The following is a 21,241-nucleotide window of genomic DNA, read 5'->3' on the forward strand; positions in this document are numbered from 1 at the left end:
AGTTAGAGAGTCTTCCTTGACAATCCGACTCTCCGTAATCTTCTCAGGAAGTAGAGGCGCTGATGAGCTTTTTTGATAATTGCGTTAGTGTTCTCGGACCAGGAAAGATCTTCAGAGATGTGCACGCCCAGGAATTTGAAGTTCTTGACCCTTTCAACCATCGACCCGTTGATATAAATGGGGCTGTGGGTCCCCCTCCTACTCCTTCCAAAGTCCACAATCAGTTCCTTGGTTTTGCTGGTGTTGAGGGCCAGGTTATTGCGCTGGCACCATATGGACAGTTGCTCGATCTCTCTTCTGTATTCTGACTCATCCCCATCAGTGATACGCCCCACAATAGTGGTGTCGTCAGCGAACTTGATGATGGAGTTCGCACTGTGGTTCGCTACGCAGTCATGGGTATAGAGTGAGTACAGCAGGGGGCTGAGCACGCAGCCTTGAGGTGCTCCCGTGCTGATTGTTATCGAGGCTGACACATTTCCACCAATACGAACAGACTGTGGTCTGTGGATGAGGAAGTCGAGGATCCAGTTGCAGAGAGATACGCAGAGACCCAGTTCTGCGAGTTTGGTAACCAGTTTGGAGGGGATGATTGTGTTAAATGCCGAGCTGTAATCAATGAATAACAGCCTGACATATGAGTTTTTGTTGTCCAAGCGGTCCAGTGCGAGTGGAGGGCCAGCGAGATCGCATCCACCGTTGATCTGTTGTGGCGGTACGCGAACTGCAGTGGGTCTAGGTTTTTGTCGAGGTAGGAGTTGATTTGCTCCATGATCAACCTCTCAAAGCACTTCATCACCACCGGCGTTAGTGCCACTGGTCGATAGTCATTGAGGCACGTCACCTTACTCTTCTTGGGCACCAGTATAATTGATGCCCTTTTAAAGCAGGTGGGGACCTCAGACCTCAGAAGTGAGAGGTTGAAAATGTGCGTAAAAACTCCCGCCAGTTAGTCCGCACAGGTTTTTAGAACACGACCGGGTATACCATCAGGACCAGGTGCTTTTCGGGGGTTCACCCCTCTGAAGGATTTCCTGACATCAGCCTCTGTGACTGAGACTGAAATGCCATCACAGCGAATGGGGGATCGGGAAGGCACATCAGTATTCTCCCTGTCAAAGCGTGCGTAAAACGCATTGAGCTCGTCAGGGAGTGATGTTACACCGACATTCGAGCTGCCCCCTGGTTTTGCCTTGTAGGAGGTGATTGCATTCAGGCCCTGCCACAGCTGCCGAACATCTGTCTCGTCCTCCAGTTTGGAGCAGAAGTCCCTTTTGGCCTTTTTGATGGCCTTACCAAGGTCGTATCTGATCTTCATGTAGGCCACTGTATCATTGGAGGTGAATGCCCTGTGTCTGGACTTCAGGAGAGTGCGGATCTCAAAGTTCATCCAAGGTTTCTGATTGGGAAACACTCGGAAGGTTTTTGTAGGGATGCAGTCCTCCACACATTTCTTTAGAAGTCTGTAACGACTGTGGCATATTCGTTCAAGTCCGTTGCCGACTCCTTGAACATTGCCCAGTCTACAGACTCCAAACAGTCCTGGAGTTGTTCTTCTGCCCCCCCCCCCCCCCCCCCCCCCCCGACCAGCTCTGTACTGTCCTCACTTCTGGGGGTGCGCTCTTTAATTGCTGCCTGTAGGCAGGAAGAAGCAGCACCGCGGTATGGTCGGACTTACCGAAGTGAGGGCGAGGGATAGAACGATAGGCATTCTTAATGGTGGTGTAGCAGTGGTCGAGGGTGTTAGGTCCTCTGGTGCAGCAGGAGACATGTTGGTGGAAGTTGGGGAGTGATTTCTTGAGGTTCGCCTTATTGAAGTCCCCAGCAATGGTGTAAATGCCTCGGGGTAAGACGTCTGGTGTTTGTTGACCACGGCGTGCAGCTCCTCCAGTGCCAGACGGACATCTGCCTGGGGTGGGATGTAGACCGCGGTCAGGATAATGGAGGTGAATTCTCTCGGGAGGTAGAAGGGACGGCACTTCACCGCCAATGTTCGAGGTGTGGAGAGCAGGAGTTGGACAGGACTGCCACGTCTGAACACCACGCAGAGTTGACCATGAGGCAGACGCCCCCTCCTCTCCCTTTCCCAGATGCCAGGGTACGGTCCATGCGGTGGATGGAGAACCCTTCAGGCTGGACCGCTGAGTCTGGGGAGCTGGGGATGAGCCATGTCTCTGTGAAACAGAACACAGAGCATTCCCTCAGCTCCCTTTGATAAAGCAGTCTTGCCCTTAAGTCCTCCACTTTGTTTTCAAGGGACTGTACATTAGCCAGTAGGATAGTAGGGAGAGGGGGCCGAAGGCCCCTGCGCTTCATTCTGACCTGAAGTCCTGCCCGACGGCCACGTTTCCGGACACAATGGAGGCTTCCCCTTTGTTTCCAGGTACTGTAGTTGCTGTATCTGCTGTTTCTGCGGACCTGCGCTGGAACGGGGATTCCCTCACAGACGGTAGCTCCAGCTCCGTAACGGACAGGCCCGTAAGGGACAGGCCCTTAAGGAATAAAGTGGACGAGCTTGAGGCTCAGTTAGAAACTGGCAAGTATAATGTTGTGGGAATTACTGAGACATGGCTGCAAGAGGGCCAGGGCTGGGAACTGAATCTTCAAGGGTATACCTCCTATCAAAAAGACAGACAGGTGGGCAGAAGGGGTGGGGTTGCCCTGTTGGTGAGGAATGAAATTCAGTCCCTTGCAAGGGGTGACATTGGAACAGGAGATGTGGAGTCAGTATGGATAGAACTAAGGAATTCTAAGGTTAAAAATACCCTAATGGGACTAATCTACAGGCCCCCAAACAGTAGCCTGGACATAGGGCACGTTGAAGTTCAAATTGCAGTTGAATAAAGGGGACTATGGGGCCATGAGGGAGGAGCTGGCCAAAGTTGACTGGAAAGATACACTAGCAGGAATGACAGTGGAACAAAAATGGCAGGTGTTTCTAGGAATAATACAGAAGGTGCAGGATCCGTTCATTCCTAGGAGGAAGAGAGATTCCAAGGGGAGAAAGGGACGACCATGGCTGACAAGGGACGTCATGGACAGTATAAAAATTAAAGCGAAGAAGTACAACGTAGCAAAGATGAGCGGGAAGTAAGAGGATTGGGTAATGTTTAAAGAACAACAGAAGATAACCAAAAAGACAATACGGGGAGAAAAGATGAGGTACGAAGGTAAGCTAGCCAAGAATATATAGCAGGATAGTAAAAGCTTCTTTAGGTATGTGAAGAGGAAAAAATTAGTTAAGACTCTTAAGTTGGACCCTTGAAGACCGAAAAAGGAGAATTTATTATGGGGAACAAGGAAATGGCAGATGAGTTGAACAGGTACTTTGGATCTGTCTTCACTAAGGAGGACACAAACAATCTTCCTGATATAGTAGTGGCCAGAAGATCTGGGGTGACGGAGGAACTGAAGGAAATCCACATTAGGCAGGAAATGGTGTTGGATAGACTGATGGGACTGAAGGCTGATAAATCCCCAGGGCCTGATGGTCTGTATCCCAGGGTACTTAAGGAAGTGCCTCTAGAAATCGTGGATGCATTGGTGATAATTTTCCAATGTTCTATTGACTCAGGATCAGTCCCTGTGGATTGGAGGGTAGCTAATGTTATCCCACTTTTTAAGAAAGGCGGGAGAGAGGAAACAGGGAATTATAGACCAGTTAGCCTGACATCGGTGGTGGGGAAGATGCTGGAGTCAATTATAAAAGATGAGATAGCCGAACATTTGGTTAGCAGTAACAGGATCGGTCCGAGTCAGCATGGATTTACGAAGGAGAAATCATGCTTGACTAATCTTCTGGAATTTTTTGAAGATGTAACTAGGAAAATGGACAAGGGAGAGCCAGTGGATGTAGTGTACTAGGACTTTCAGAAAGCATTTGATAAGGTCCCACATAGGAGATTAGTGGGCAAAATTAGGGCACATGGTATTGGGGGTAGAGTGCTGACATGAATAGAGAAGTGGTTGGCAGACAGGAAACAAAGTGTAGGGATTAACGGGACCCTTTCAGAATAGCAGGCAGTGACTAGTGGGGTACCACAAGGCTCGGTGCTGGGACCGCAACTATTTAAAATATACATCAATGATTTGGATGAAGGGATTCAAAGTAACATTAGCAAATTTGCAGATGACACAAAGCTGGGTGGCAGTGTGAACTGTGAGGAGGATGCTATGAGAATGCAGGGTGACTTGGACAGGTTGGGGGAGTGGGCAGATGCATGACAGATGAAGTTTAATGCGGATAAATGTGAGGTTATCCACTTTGGTAGCAAAAACAGGAAGGCAGATTACTATCTAAATGGTGTCAAGTTGGGAAAAGGGGAAGTACAACGGGATCTGGGGGTCCTTGTACATCAGTCTATGAAAGTAAGCATGCAGGTACAGCAGGCAGTGAAGAAAGCAAATGGCATGTTGGCCTTTATAACAAGAGGAATCGAATATGTGAGCAGAGGTCCTTCTGCAGTTGTACAGAGCCCTAATGAGACCACACCTGGAGTATTGTGTGCAGTTTTAGTCCCCTAGTTTGAGGAAGGACATTCTTGCTATTGAGGGAGTGCAGCGTAGGTTTACAAGGTTAATTTCCGGGATGGCGGGACTGTCATATGCTGAGAGAATGGAGCAGCTGGGCTTGTACACTCTGGAGTTTAGAAGGATGAGAGGGAATCTTATTGAAACATATAAGATTGTTAAGGGTTTGGTCACGCTAGAGGCAGGAAACATGTTCCCGATGTTGGGGTAGTCCAGAACCAGGGGCCACAGTTTAAGAATAAGGAGTAAGCCATTTAGAACGGAGACGAGGAAACACTTTTTCTCACAAAGAGTGGTGAGTCTGTGGAATTCTCTGCCTCAGAGGGCAGTGGAGGCGGGTTCTCTGGATGCTTTCAAGAGAGAGCTGGATAGGGCTCTTAAAAATAGTGGAGTCGTAGGATATAGGGAGAAGGCAGGAACAGGGTACTGATTGGGGATGATAAGCTATGATCACATTGCATGGCGGTGCTGGCTCGAAGGGCCGAATGGCCTACTCCTGCACCTATTGTCTATTGTCTTTGCCTCATGGGTCTCCTCTCTCAATGCTGTTGTTAGCTAAAGGGCCTGTCCCACTTACGTGTCCTTGGCACGCAAATTACGCTACCTCGTCGTCGTGTTGAGGCGCACGGGCATCGTATGGCAAATCAGGGTCGGTCCCACTGAGAAGCGCGGAGGGGTATGTAATTGTGCGCGACATCGCGCGGGGCTCCGAAATTTTTGTAGCGAACAAAATCTTCGCGCGCCAACGGCCTGTCGCGTAACTGATGGCCAAAGTGGGACAGGCCCAAGACCCTGGCGCGACACAACGTCTCACCTCCAACAGCAGCAGAAGCAGGCAAACGTTGCCGAAATCGACCTGGGGCTCACGGCCGTTGCGGTCCGAATCCGCCCCCACATGTACTCCCAGAGCGGGGCCAAGAAAATTGAAGATAGACACAAAATGCTGGAGTAACTCAGCGGGACCGGCAGTTTGTGTCCATCTTCAAATGACGTCACGCGCTCCAGACAGCTGTGCGGGCGCATGAAATCGCGCGCGACCTTCGCGGGACCGTCGCGCCTCAACGTGAGCACGTGCTCTCTGGAGAGAAGCAATTGATGACGTTTTGGGTCAAGACCCTTTTTTCAGACTGAAACATCACCCATTGCTTCTCTCCAGAGATGCTGCCGGTCCCGCCGAGTTACTCCAGCATTTTGTGTCCATCTTCAAATGACGTCACGCGCTCCAGACAGCTGTGCGGGCGCATGAAATCGCGCGCGACCTTCGCGGGACCGTCGCGCCTCAACGCGAGCACGTGGTCGCGTAATTAGTGTGCCAAGGACACGTAAGTGGGACAGGGGCTTAAGTTCCTGGATTGCCTAATGCACTCGCTGCACCATTGTAATTCCAACTTTGAATGTCTACACATGTCATCGTAAAGCTGCTTCCTGTTAGAAGTTGCTTTAAGGCTTGGAATGGAGCTGACACAGTTAATATCAGGTCTAAAAACTAAATATTAATGCACTGCCAAATTTGTAACTTAGCATTATCGCTATCACATACATTTGCCCTGTTATTATCAAAAATCCTAGGAAACTGAAGTGTAAGAAGTCTCGAGGAATAAGATTTTAGGTAATAAGAATTGTCAAATACATTCATACTTATATTTATTTAAATGTTTCCTGTAATATATGTATTTGGTTAACACACTCTAGGCGGGTTGAATACTGTATATAATGTTCTTTGAAAAGAATGACTCTAAAATTGGGTCCAATTATTGAAATATATGCAATGGACAGAATAAAGGGACCCATTATTCTTGTAATGACTGAAAAAATTATCTAATTAGTCTTATTAGCCAATAATGTTGTAATTCTGATTGTCAATTTCAGATTACTTGTATTACCAAAAGAACTGAACTTGATAATTAATCTTTTAAGGGGGCCACCAACATTTGTTCCTCTATGCTTGCCCTCCATAGAATTTATTCTGCACACATTCTAGCCATTTCCCTGATATTACCACTTCACATGATCCTAATCAGTGGACTTTTCTAACCTGTTTCACTTTTTTCAATCCCAATTCCTTTACATCTTTACAGAAAGAGTTGCTTTCAGCTTAATGTTCAAACATTTGACTGATAAATCTGGGACCAGCATTCTGGCAGGCAGGTTTGCCACTGCTACACGGGTGGTTTTAAACTGAATAAGGGGGGTGGGGTGTCAAATGGGATAGTGGAGGATGGAGTTAAAGGGAAAGGGTTTCTTAAATGTGTGAGCGTAGAGACAGAGGGGTGTAAAATGAGGGTAGAAGCAATAGGTAGCAAGGTGAAAAGTAAAAGTGGCAGGCAGACAAAACCAGGGCAAAAATCAAAAAGGGCCACTTTTCAACATAATTGTATAAGGGGTAAGAGTGTTGTAAAAACAAGCCTGAAGGCTTTGTGTCTCAATGCAAGGAGCATTCGTAATAAGGTGGATGAGTTGAATGTGCAGATAGCTATTAATGACTATGATATAGTTGGGATCACGGAGACATGGCTCCAGGGTGACCAAGGCTGGGAGCTGAACATCCAGGGATATTCAATATTCAGGAGGGATAGAGAGAAAGGAAAAGGAGGTGGGGTAGCGTTGCTGATTAGAGAGGAGATTAACGCAATGGAAAGGAAGGACATTAGTTTGGAGGATGTGGAATCGGTGTGGGTAGAGCTGCGAAACACTAAGGGGCAGAAAACGCTGGTGGGTGTTGTGTACAGGCCACCTAACAGTAGTAGTGAAGTTGGAGATGGTATCAAACAGGAAATTAGAAATGCGTGCGACAAAGGCAAAACCGTTATAATGGGTGACTTCAATCTACATATAGATTGGGTGAATCAAATTGGCAGGGGTGCTGAGGAAGAGGATTTCTTGGAATGTATGCGGGATAGTTATCTAAATCAACATGTAGAGGAACCAACGAGAGAGCAGGCTATTTTAGACTGGGTATTTAGTAATGAGGAAGGGTTAGTTAGCAGTCTTGTTGTACGTGCCCTCTTGGGCAAGAGTGACCATAATATGGTTGAGTTCTTCATTAGGATGGAGAGTGACATTGTTAATTCAGAAACAATGGTTCTGAACTTAAAGAAAGGTAACTGAGGGTATGAGACGTGAATTCGCCAAGATTGACTGGCAATTAATTCTAAAAGGGTTGACGGTGGATATGCAATGGAAGACATTTAAAGACTGCATGGATGAACTACAAAAATTGTTCATCCCAGTTTGGCAAAAGAATAAATCAGGGAAGGTAGTACATCCGTGGATAACAAGGGAAATCAGGGATAGTATCAAAGCGAAGGATGATGCGTACAAATTAGCCAGAAAAAGCAGCATACTGGGACTGGGAGAAATTCAGAGACCAGCAGAGGAGGACAAAGGGCTTAATTAGGAAAGGAAAAATAGATTATGAAAGAAAACTGGCAGGGAACATAAAAACTGACTGCAAAAGTTTTTATAGATATGTGAAAAGAAAGAGATTAGTTAAAACAAATGTAGGTCCCTTGCAGTCAGAAACAGGTGAGTTGATCATGGGGAACAAGGATATGGCGGATCAATTGAATAACTACTTTGGTTCCGTCTTCACTAAGGAAGACATAAATAATCTGCCGGAAATAGCAGGGGACCGCGGGTCAAAGGAGTTGGAGGAATTGAGTGAAATCCAGGTTAGCCGGGAAGTGGTGTTGGGTAAATTGAATGGATTAAAGGCCGATAAATCCCCAGGGCCAGATAGGCTGCATCCCAGAGTACTTAAGGAAGTAGCTCCAGAAATAATGCATGCATTAGTAATAATCTTTCAAAACTCTTTAGATTCTGGAGTAGTTCCTGAGGATTGGCGGGTAGCAAACGTAACCCCACTTTTTAAGAAGGGAGGGAGAGAGAAAACGGGGAATTACAGACCAGTTAGTCTAACATCGGTAGTGGGGAAACTGCTAGAGTCAGTTATTAAAGATGGGATAGCAGCACATTTGGAAAGTGGTGAAATCATTGGACAAAGTCAGCATGGATTTACAAAAGGTAAATCATGTCTGACGAATCTTATAGAATTTTTCGAGGATGTAACTAGTAGCGTGGATAGGGGAGAACCAGTGGATGTGGTGTATCTGCACTTCCAGAAGGCTTTCGACAAGGTCCCACATAAGAGAATAGTATACAAACTTAAAGCACACGGCATTGGGGGTTCAGTATTGATGTGGATAGAGAACTGGTTGGCAAACAGGAAGCAAAGAGTAGGAGTAAACGGGTCCTTTTCACAATGGCGGGCAGTGACTAGTGGGGTACCGCAAGGCTCAGTGCTGGGACCCCAGCTATTTACAATATATATTAATGATCTGGATGAGGGAATTGAAGGCAATATCTCCAAGTTTGCGGATGACACTAAGCTGGGGGGCAGTGTTAGCTGTGAGGAGGATGCTAGGAGACTGCAAGGTGACTTGGATAGGCTGGGTGAGTGGGCAAATGTTTGGCAGATGCAGTATAATGTGGATAAATGTGAGGTTATCCATTTTGGTGGCAAAAACAGGAAAGCAGACTATTATCTAAATGGTGGCCGACTAGGAAAAGGGAGATGCAGCGAGACCTGGGTGTCATGGTACACCAGTCATTGAAAGTAGGCATGCAGGTGCAGCAGGCAGTGAAGAAAGCGAATGGTATGTTAGCTTTCATAGCAAAAGGATTTGAGTATAGGAGCAGGAAGGTTCTACTGCAGTTGTACAGGGTCTTGGTGAGACCACACCTGGAGTATTGCGTACAGTTTTGGTCTCCGAATCTGAGGAAGGACATTATTGCCATAGAGGGAGTGCAGAGAAGGTTCACCAGACTGATTCCTGGGATGTCAGGACTGTCTTATGAAGAAAGACTGGATAGACTTGGTTTATACTCTCTAGAATTTAGGAGATTGAGAGGGGATCTTATAGAAACTTATAAAATTCTTAAGGGGTTGGACAGGCTAGATGCAGGAAGATTGCTCCCGATGTTGGAGAAGTCCAGGACAAGGGGTCACAGCTTAAGGATAAGGGGGAAATCCTTTAAAACCGAGATGAGAAGAACTTTTTTCACACAGAGAGTGGTGAATCTCTGGAACTCTCTGCCACAGAGGGTAGTCGAGGCCAGTTCATTGGCTATATTTAAGAGGGAGTTAGATGGGGCCCTTGTGGCTAAGGGGATCAGAGGGTATGGAGAGAATGCAGGTACGGGATACTGAGTTGGATGATCAGCCATGATCATATTGAATGGCGGTGCAGGCTTGAAGGGCCGAATGGCCTACTCCTGCACCTAATTTCTATGTTTCTATGTTCTCGACCCAAAACATCACCCATTCCTTCTATCCAGAGATGCTGCCTGTCCCACTGAATTACTTCAGCATTTTGTGTCTATGCGCCAGGTCTCATTAATTTTCCCATTCTTTGCTGGTCTTCATTAGTTCTCAGATTCATAATGTATAAAATTAAAAAATTCTTGCGTTTAAGTTGTACGAAGGTGGTTAAACATTAGCTTGAGCATAAACATAAAAACACATCTTCTTGGTGACTCGCTGAGTTTTTTGCTGTGTGTTGTTGCTATTTCTCACTCAAACCTCTCGTATTACTGTGTCACCACTTTTCACTTTGTATCGTCAGCATGCAGCAAAATTCAGATTTAGCTTTATTACTCTTTTGAAATTGTGACATCGTTTCTTCATACCTCAATTCTCATTTTTCTTGCTCTTATTTTTCTTCATAATAGTTTAAAGTTTATAATTTGGGCTAAAAAACGTAACTATTTACTTTGTTTTACCTTGTTTGGTTTGTTTTTCAAATATGTGGTGTTTCCAGTTTTGAACTGGGTCCTTTACCTAGGTATCAATCTTTTTAGGAGAAAACGCGTTTTTGATTTGGTTCTGATTTCTTAGTTTTAACATCTTCGAATAGTTTATCGTGATATCTTTACTCTATTTTGCCATGTGGCTGGCTTGCACACTCTGTATTACATTTCCTGTTTTGCGTGTGTTATAGCTAGCTGGAGAAGACAAGGATCCAAAACTGCTGCTTAGGAGTCTTGATTATAAAGGCAACCTTTTGAGTGGAAGTATTTTTTAAGAGTACAAAACAAAGTGTTTGCATTTGATGTAGGCCAGGCCAATGTGGGTTATGTAATACAAGGCATAATTTGGTGGTAAAATCATTGACATGACGGGGCACAAAATAGGAAATGTACGCCTGATCATTTGAAGATCATTTTATGTCTATTTATGTTTTTTTTTTTAAAGTATGGCATACGTTCACTGAATATCTGTTGATGTGCAAAGTAGAACTAAATGTATATTAGAACTGGCAGTCCAAAATAAATCAATATAAGTATGTCAGAGTCTGGCACTTTACAACCTCTTTTATAGAACATTATTTTGTACTGTAATAGTTTATTCTATTTTCTACAATTGTAAGTAATCCCTCATATTCAGCTTGAATGGGACTTGGTTCTCCATTGTAAATGATAGTTACACCTACTGCATTTTTGGATATAAAAGAGCATTGTTCAAGTTTGGTTTCCATGGTAACCTTTTAAGAATGTTGAAAGGACTTTGTATCTAGGTCACACCAGATAGCCTAATAGCCAAGCGTGTCATTGAATGGTATAGACTAAAATAATTTTCAGTTAATTGTACACTATAAATCCATCTGCTGTACCGTAACTCCTGAATGGAGATCAATTATTATTTGATAAGTACTTATTGTTACTTATTATGATTACATTGTTGATAAGTAAAACTTACTGTACAAGGCATACATAGCATGCCCAAAGTGTTCAACACTATTGTGGAGGGACAGTGGACCATCCTCCATCTATCTTCCTGCCCAATAATATTCACCGCCATCGTATATTTGCATCTTGATGACCTGCAAGCTGTCATCCTCACCAATGGGTTTACAACTGATCCAATCTCAGTACAGAGTTGTCAAGCAAGTCTGCATTATTGTCTTGACCACTTTTTATATTTTCTGCAATGCTGCACAAAGGTCCATGATGAGACAGGAAAAATGCAGTGATCCTTATCCTTCTAGATACTTCTGAGACACGGACTATTTATTGCAAGCACCTCAAAGAAACTACCAATGCCATGTTTGCAAAATCCTTCAAATACACAGGCAGGATAAGCAAACCAATATTAACATTCTTTTCCAGGCATCTGGCTTACTGGATAATGTTTCCTTTACTTGTGAATTCACCAGGACCTCCTTTTCACCCTCATTACGAGCTCAATGGGACCCCTTATCTACATTCATTAGGAATTCACCAAGGCCTTCCTTACTGTCCTCATTTGGAACTTTGTTTTACTGAAAAAAATATATACAGCTGTATAACATTTTAAAAGGAAGTAAAGTTATAATGGATGGGTGCATTCTTAAGAGTGTTATCTAATAGTGCAGAAAATTTGCTAGTTGTGCACTATCAAACTCCAGTCTGCTGGATTATTAGAGTTTTGGATTAACACAGTTGTCCAGTGTTGTTTATTTTGATCTTTTTCAACTTGTTCAAGTTAAAGGGAGGAACACTGCATCTGCTGTGAAATTGAAGCAAAAATTGAAAATCTGGTAATGGTAAATTAGGTCACTGACATCTGTAACATTTGTGCATCAATACCCTTTGGAATTTAAACATTAGCAAACTATTTTGTAAAATGGAGGACAAAACAGATCCCCAATATTCTTGCACCCCTTAAAATCCCCCAAAATATCCATCTCAGCCTCAATTTTATTTTAGAATTCTGTATCCACTACCTTCTGGGATTGAAAATTCTAAAGATTCATAGCTCTCTTCCTCATCTTATTTTCAGTAGTTGATTCTGTTTCTTAATTCTTTTTTCCTTTAACTGTACTCACCAAAGAAAACATTCTCACATCATCTCCCCAAACGGACCCTTTGGAATCTTGCATGTTTCAATGAGATCACTCCACATCCTTCACTCAATGTTTCCTAAAAGGTTAATAAGCACCTCCTCCTAGCAATCAATCTAGTGAAACACTAGTGAAAGGCAATCCTTTCTCCTTTTATGAGATGATAACTGCACTCTGCAGTCTCCAAAAGTTTGTAATGTTGTACTAACAACCGTGTCCTAGATCACTTAATCGTAAGAGCATGGAACGTGGTCATTTGGTCTATTGAATCTGTACAGGCTCTATGCAGGAGCAATTTGGCTAATGTCATTCCTTCCAATTCTCCCCAGAGGCCTACAAATTATTTTCCTTCATATACTTAACCCTCTCCTTTTCAAAGCTACATTTGAACCTGCCTCTGCTACTACTTCTGGCAGTGCCTTTTAGACCCTCCATGTGCTACATGTGGTTACTCTTGGCTTTTTTGGCAGTTGCCATAATTCCATGCTCCCTGTTCTTGACGCTTGCACCAATGAGAGCATTTTCTCTTTTTCTACTCTCTGTTTGATCCATGATTTTTAAATCTCTCTATCAGATCCCCTTGCAGACGTTTCTATTCCAAAGAGAACAAGGCATAATTTCCAATATTTGTGAAGCTTTTGGAGAAAAGAAGTGCCGCTGCGCATGTGTTCATAAACTCAGGAGCAAGCCTGCAAAGTGAAAACTACTTCCAGTGTTTCTATCCAACTTCTTCCTTATGGTCCATCCGAGACTCCTCCCTTGACTCCTGTATCCATTTATGTAGATACAATGCCTTCCAGTATCCACTTCAAATCAAGCAGCTGTGGCTTCCTGGATTGCATTTTCTGCCACCCTACTAGTGCTTATGGCGCACGAAAGACTCTTTATTTTGTCCTAGTGCAACTTCCATGTAATTGTAAACTCTCATTCATGGCGCACCTATCTCTAATGACTTGTGTGTTGTAATCATTAAGAGGAGGACATAACTTATGCAGATGTTTGCTTGAATTATGTTATGCGCATCCAAATGAAGTCCCCCAAGCTCTTGTGTGCAGTTAGTTTTCATTGGATTTGCTGTAATTATTTACTATTCCCTCATGCTAACTATCATTCTTTTATGGCACCAGATTCTTCTGAATATCAACATTTTTTAAATTTTAAACTAATCTACTTTTCTGTTCTTTTGAAAGTTAATTAATCTTGTATTTCTCCATTTTGTATTCTAATTTATATATTTTTACCCACACAGAAAACCTGTCTAGATTCCTTCGCAAATACTTTTGTGTCCTTGAATCTTAAATTCACACCTATCTTTGCATCATTAATAAATGTGGGTGCATTACCATATTACATGTGATTCCTAATCTAGATGATGAATTTTGATTGTATGCAGGCGAGGACCCAGCATTGATCCTTGATCACTGCCCGATAAATTGAAAATGTTTGTTCCTACCCTTTGCTTAAGTGTAAATAAAGCAATCTTTATCATAGGAATATGTTAATACGAGCCTTTAGCTTGTGCAGTAACCTTTTTTGCAGCATTCTGTTGGATGTCTTTTGGAAATGAGCTACGTGCACCAGGTCCTCTTTACAGGCAGACTCCCGGTTCCGACAGGGCTCAGTTTCTGAGAACTGTTTGTAAACCGAACTGTTCATAAGTCGGAAATGAACAAAGTAATGTATGGGAGAGGATCACAATAAAAAATAATGATGGGGAGAGCAAGCAAGTATGGGAAGGGCGGCCACCAGCCGGCCTCACTGCCTCCTTGAGTGAAAGAGTGACCCAGTACTCCCAGATGTGCTTGGCTTGATGTTCTGGCTCGAGATGGGGGGGGGGGGTAGTCAAGGCACATAGAAATGCCCTGCTCCTCCTACCCGGCAGACGATACCAACAGCCCCACAGCAGCTGGTAAATCCTTTGTCATCAATCCTAGCAATCTCCTAAATTGGGAATTTGTAATCTAGGGAGCATTACTGTTTTCTGATCTTCTGGAACTTTTCCAGAATCCAAAAAATATAGTAATCCAGAAAACTCGACTACTTAGAAACATACATACATATAAAATAGGTGCAGGAGGAGGCCATTTGACCCTTCGAGCCAGCACCGCCATTCATTGTGATCATGGCTACTTTTTCTTTAGTTACTTATCGTGCATCCCTGCTGAGGTCCAGAGGATTTGTCATCCTCAATCTTACTAGTATGCCTTGCACTTGATCTCTTTAGATATTAATCCATTTAAGTTCCCCAATGTATGCTTCTTCGTAGCACCCTTAATGACTATCTTCCACTGAGAAGACTGGTACAAAATATTTGTTTCATGTCTCTATCTCTTTAATATTTCTCAGTATGAACACTTGTCTCAGATTCCAATAGGTCAGCGTTTACATTTATTATAGCTGTGCAATCTGTTATACTTCTAGTTGATATAGGCTAATATTCAATGTTCATCTAATCATTCTTTTACTTTATTTAGTGTAACCAATGGGCACTTCGTTGGAGTCTCCTTTCCTCATCAAAGTCTATTTGCATTTCACTATTATCTTTTTCATTTTATAAATTGCGATGCCCTTTTAAATGTTTCTGTACTATTGGTTCAGTAACCTCTGGTGGAAACAAGTTCCAAATTATCACTACTGTGAGTAAGGTTTCTCTTTATTCTATTTTACATTCATGGTCTTTAGTTATGCTTTTCCCAAGTGGAAACATTTTCTCTGTATCCAAACTATCAAAACCTTTCATCATTTTATAGGCTTGAGTCGCATACAACTTGGCAATGGGTCAGACAGATTATGGAGTTGCATATATGATTCAGTGTGGTGTTAGTGAAAAGAATTTCTATTGATGGGGTATTCACAAGTACAGGGAAAATCGAGGACCAAGTAGAAACAAGGAACTGCAGATGCTGGTTTACACAAAAGGATACAAAATGCTGGAGTAACTCGGGGTCAGTCTGAAGAAGGGTCCTGACCTTCCAGTTTCCATAAGTATGCTACAGGTGCCCAGAATGGATGATAGATTTTCTTTTAAGACTATCGTGATCTGCATCAAAGCGTTGCACTCCATCTCATTCGAAGCTACTGGAACAGTGCAGTTTTGAGGATAGCAGGTCATCTTTGTAATGCATAGCTACTAGAAGTTTCCATTTCAATAAATAGTTTCCCAATATTTAACTGAAATGACGCCATGCACAGAAACATTTTATTTAGTTTAGTTTAGAGATACATAATGGCACAGGACCTACGGCCCACCGAGTCCACACCGGCCATCGATCATCCTTTCACATTCACTCCCTACACACTAGTGGCAATTCGCAGTTGCCAATTAACCGGCTAACCCGCCCGTCTTTGGGAGGTGGGAAGAACCTGGAGCACCCAGTGGAAACACACGCAGTCACAGGGAGAACGTGTAAACTCCACACAAACTGCAGCCGAGGTCAGAATCGAACCCGGGTATCTGGCACTGTGAGGCAGCAGCTATACCAGCTGCGCTACTGTGCTGACCACTGTGTACTGTGAAATCCTAAACAAGGTTAATTTTATAAAAGGTAGGAAAGCACATTTTTGCCTGTAAAATCTTAACGATCTTGCAGAAAACTAAAGGGAAAAATATGAAGTAAAGTCCTCAAATATAAACCTGAACACATCTAAACATCAGAAGCCAACATACAGCAGCTAAGATTTTTTTGTTTACCCATATTAGACTTTGAAATCATTTATAGCAGCACAAGATGAGTTATTAGCCTGCCGTGAAATGAGAATAACTGGTTCCGAATTGGATGGGATCTGTTTAAACTTGGGCCTACCTGTATGTGTGGGCTGGGCAAACATTTTTTAAAGTATTATGCAGAAGCCATTGCAGAACTGAATCTTATGAGCGGCAAACCCTTTGAAGCATGCTGCTTGTTTCAGCATGTCCACAGGAACATAGTTTTGATGTGAGGCAGATTCCAGCTGATCAAGGCCCTGTTGCCTCTGGTGTTGGGATTGTATACTCATCAAATTTGCTGAATGGTGAAGTACAGTGACAATATCCTGGGACAATAAAACTGGGACGACAGATGGCACAATGGGCTAAGTGTTCGGCTGGCAACCGGTAGGTAGCCGGTTCGAATCCCGCTTGGAGTGCATACTGTCGTTGTGTCCTTGGGCAAGACACTTCACCCACCTTTGCCTGTGTGTGAATGTGTGTGAGTGATTTGTGGTGGTCGGAGGGGCCGTAGGCGCAGATTGGCAGCCACGCTTCCGTCAGTCTGCCCCAGGGCAGCTGTGGCTACAGAAGTAGCTTACCACCACCGAGTGTGACAGAGGAGTGAATGAATAATGCGATGTAAAGCGCCTTGAGTATTAGAAAGGCGCTATATAAATCCCATCCATTATTATTATTATTACCTCTTCCCTATCATTTTGAGAGAATAAATGTAGTTAATTTATTCAAATATATGTATCTCGTGTATATGTATTCAATATTTTGTATCTCGTTAAATCATGTTCACATTTCTTCGCCCTCAATCTTGAAGTTAGTTGTCTTGTAGTTACTGTACTACTGAGTTGTCAGATTAGAAAACGTTGCGATTTTAAGGCTGAATTTGGAACACAGTATTTATCTGAGAAGAAAATTGAAACTCATGGATATAAAATAATTAATACCCACTCATCAAAATGACCCTTGGTTTTTATCTAGGACTAGAAAGCTTCTAACATAATGTAGACGAAGACAATTGCTCCGGAAGTCAATGTTGCAACAAATTCCTGCAAACAGGAAAGAACATCTGATTTGATGCATTGTATAAGTCACCCTAAATGTTAATTCCCTATGCCACCACCACCTAGTGGCTGAAATGTATTCCAGCTTCAGTTAGTGGCTGGGGCTACTCCCAATCTGATAGCCTCTCCCAATACGATACGATAGAACTTTATTTATCCCAGGAGGGAAATTGGTCGGCCACCAGTCATAAAACTCAACAAGATACATGAAACATGAAATTAAAGGGATGAGTGGAAAGTCCAGGATTGGGGATGTGCAAAGATTGGGGAGGGGGAGAAGGGGAATCAGTTTACCCCACGACAGAAGGGGGAGGAGTTGTACAGTTTGATAGTCACAGGGAAAAAGGATCTCCTGTGGCGTTCTGTGCTGCACCTTGGTGGAACCAGTCTGTTGCTGAAGGTGCTCCTCAGGTTGGCCAGTGTGTCATGGAAAGGGTATTGTCCAAGATGCTCTGCAGTTTGAGGAGCATCCTCCCCTCCAAGACCATCTCCAGTGAATCCAACTCCATCCCCAATCCCACATCCTCAACCACTATGCACGCAGGAATACATGTTGCCCTCCAAGTCCACACCAATCTGACTTTCCTGAACAGGTCTTTTCCATCTGTAGATGCTGCTCGATTCGCTGAGTTCCTGCAGTAGATGATTTGTTGTCTTGGATGGTTTTGGATCTTAATCATGCAGTTCTTGATTTACTAGCTCTGTGTAGTATCTTCATCAGAAGGACTGCAACAGTTCAAGAAGTTGGCTCACCACCATTTTCTCAATTTGGAGTGTGTAGTAAATGCCGGCCTCATCAGAAATCCCACATCCCAAAAAATGAAGTCAATAGAAAATTGTGCGCAGTAGTATATTTCCTAAGGCTTTGCAATACTCTGCTAAAATCCAATAGTTTAATTAAAGATTATTTAGTGTGAAAGCCGCGAGGAAACATTTTGTGAGGATTATGCATTTCCAACTTGAAAAATGGTAATATTCATTTTTATTTACATCACAAAACTAAATAATTACTGCAACTAAATTTATTATGAGTTCTGCTACAGCATTCTCGATTTGACAGTAGAATATTTGTCTTAAATAAGAAAAAGGATCACAGTATTCACAAATTTATACAAATTATGATTTTATCAAATAATATATAATGTTATAAGAGGCAGCATCTCTGGAGAAAAAAGATAGGATAATATGTAATGTTTTTTGGTTAAGTCTACATAATAAACTTGGAACAATTGGTGTGCCAAAAGATGCACTTTTGCCAAGAGTGGTAGATTTATTTCATGTGACTTACATCTTGGTATGTGGGTTCAATCTTAATTTTCCAATTTATGCATTACTGAAAAATTATAACAACTATCCTTCCACAGTATCTTGCTTTTTTCCATGCAAAGTGTATATTTTGTTAAAATCGGGTTCTTCATATGTTATGTTAACTGAATCTGCTACTGTTTCCCTACTTTATCATTTTTATTGCCATTGATTTGCAATATATTTTGGATTTGTGGCCAGGATTGGCACTATCCAGATCTGGAGGTGATTCTGTTACAGGAAGCACAGTTAATAGTCGTCATAACTAATTACTATTTCTCCTATTTCTGGATTTTCTTCCAATTCCTCTACTCCCCTAATCCCTTATCAGAATTTGAAGATAATGAAATGTACTTCTTATAATCCTTGTGTCACTTTAACTTTATGTTTTACCATGGATTGTTTAATTATTTTTCTAAAATCATCCATTGCCGTGACTTCAGTGGCAGTGGCAGACAAACTGCAGCGGTAGAGTTGCTGCCTTACAGTGCCAGAGACCCATGTTCGACTGTGACTATGGGTGCTTGTCTGTATGGAGTTTGTACGTTAATTGGCTTGGTATAATTGTAATTGTAAAATTACCCTTAGTGTTTGTAGGATAGCTGGTATCGCTGGTCAGCATGGATTCAGTGGGCGAAAGGGCCTGTTTCCGTGTTGTATCTCTAAACTAAACTGTAGTCTCTCTCATCTCCTCCTGTTAGAAAGCTGTTATATCCCTCTTCCCTTGACTGCCATGGCTTGTCCCAGCCCAGAGATTTTGCTGTGGTAACAAGTTCCATCGTGTTCACTGGCCAGGTTAAATATGTGAATCCCTGAAATGGAAATCTGGGAAGGGACAGTTAACATTTTATTGCTTTTTAAGTGCAGTCGTCTTTGCACATCAAATGCATCAAATATTTCATTTAATATTTGGAAAGCAAATAAAATGAATGAGTCTTTTTGTCTTTTACTTTTTTGTGGAAAATCATGGTTTTAGTTTATACATTCCATTGGTAGTGAAGTTTTAAAACAGAAGTTGAATTTAGACCTTCTGCTTGAGCCAAGCAGACATTTTTTTAAAGTTCTAGTTAATGGCAGTGCAGTATAAAGTTTTGGGTAGCATGTTCTATTGTACGTCTATACAATACGAACATTGGAGGATTACAACAAATGTACTTGCTTCAGCATAGTCCCAATATATTTGTGAGCAGTAGCATTTTCCTAGTAACTGTTTACTGTATTTTTACTGAAAAACATTGGTGAGATATGAAATTAGTTGATTTGAAATTTAATGATGGTATGGAAGACGGCAACATTTCACAATTTTTTTGCAGGTTTACAGTACCTATTCAAATGATGATTACGATAGGCGAAATGAGGACGTTGATCCTGTGGCAGCATCGGCAGAATACGAATTGGAGAAGAGAGTGGAAAAGATGGATGTTTTTCCAGTTGAAATTGAGAAGGGTGAGTTTTAAAGTAGCTGTTTTGTTGTTGGCTCTCTTTTCCTACTTAATCAGCTAACAAATAGTTGTTTCTAAAGATATTTATAAAATATCAGATAATGAAAATATGGAATTTGACATGCATATAGAAATATATTTAAATTATTTCCAACAACTGTACAAAGTCTAAGTTTTTTCAGCCTTTTAGATAAAGTATCATATTCTAATGCAAAGTTAACCATTGCAGAAAGTATTTGTAGTGTTTTTCAGGGTGACATGAAGAATTGTTTGAATCACATTGCTGACACATCTGTCATTTGTTTTTTGGTAATTGCCAAAGAGAAAGAGATGTCAATGGAACAATGCATTCAGATTATTTATTTATTCATTCATCCATTCATTCATGGGTTGTGAACCCCCAATTGCAATTAAGAATGAATCCCATTGGAGGCACTGGAGTGACATATAGTTCACACTAGATAAGGATAGTACACTTCCATCACTGAAAGATATCTAAACCGGATGCTTTTTTTATGGCCACTGATAGTTTTCATGGTTATTATTACTGAGAATAGCTTTTAAAACTTCATATCTATTTAATTACTTTAATTTAAATTTCTGAACTGAAATAGTGAGCTCAAACTTAATGGCTTCATTACTATTCATAACTCAATACAGTTTACAACTAGTTCATTATCTAGCCCAAAATTCATGTACCATGTGCGCAAAACGGTTCATATCCACAGATATTTTCAGCTATCAAACTACTTCACTCATCAGTCTTCCAATATTTCCCCATAACCTCGGAATCCTCCTCAGTATGTATTTATTTGACATTGTCCAACACCCCATGCCCAAGCTAATGCATGATTTTTTACTTTAACCAAATCACCATGTACTTTTTTGAAGGAGATGGGGATATTTTACTACAGTAGACTTGCTAAATAAGTGAGCATGATCATTGTTTTAAAACAAATGAACTTTGTTTAAAAATGTATCAAACATTTAGGTGAAGGTGGACTTGGAATTAGCATTATTGGCATGGGTGTTGGTGCAGATCAAGGACTTGAAAAATTGGGAATTTTTGTGAAGACTATCACTGAGGGTGGAGCTGCATGTAGAGATAAACGGTAAGACGTTAACTAAATGTATCTTCTTTGGAGTTTGGTGTATCTAGCTATGGATTGATCAAATAACAGACCTTGTCTTGCATTTTTTGAATGATAAGGAATTAAGAGTGAAAAATGGTGCATTTGCAATTGGAGTAATAGTTCGGTATTCAGATAAAAATGCAATTTGACTGCCTTTTTTCCTAAACATTTTTGATCTTATCTTAAA

At 42.0% G+C, this 21,241-nt stretch overlaps 1 protein-coding gene across 2 annotated transcripts in view; it reads left to right on the forward strand.

Moving 5' to 3' along the window:
• The window catches only part of LOC116975181 (neurabin-1-like), a 76,631-nt gene that overhangs the window by 7,860 nt on the left and 47,530 nt on the right, over window positions 1-21,241 (forward strand). For both annotated transcript variants that reach the window (XM_033023948.1, XM_033023949.1), the window contains exons 2-3: window positions 19,793-19,925; window positions 20,913-21,033. In XM_033023948.1, the coding sequence (XP_032879839.1) occupies window positions 19,793-19,925; window positions 20,913-21,033 (254 nt within the window). The remainder of the gene's footprint in view (window positions 1-19,792; window positions 19,926-20,912; window positions 21,034-21,241) is intronic.

The sequence above is a fragment of the Amblyraja radiata genome, chromosome 7 (assembly GCF_010909765.2).
Source record: "Amblyraja radiata isolate CabotCenter1 chromosome 7, sAmbRad1.1.pri, whole genome shotgun sequence".
NCBI lineage: Eukaryota > Metazoa > Chordata > Chondrichthyes > Rajiformes > Rajidae > Amblyraja > Amblyraja radiata.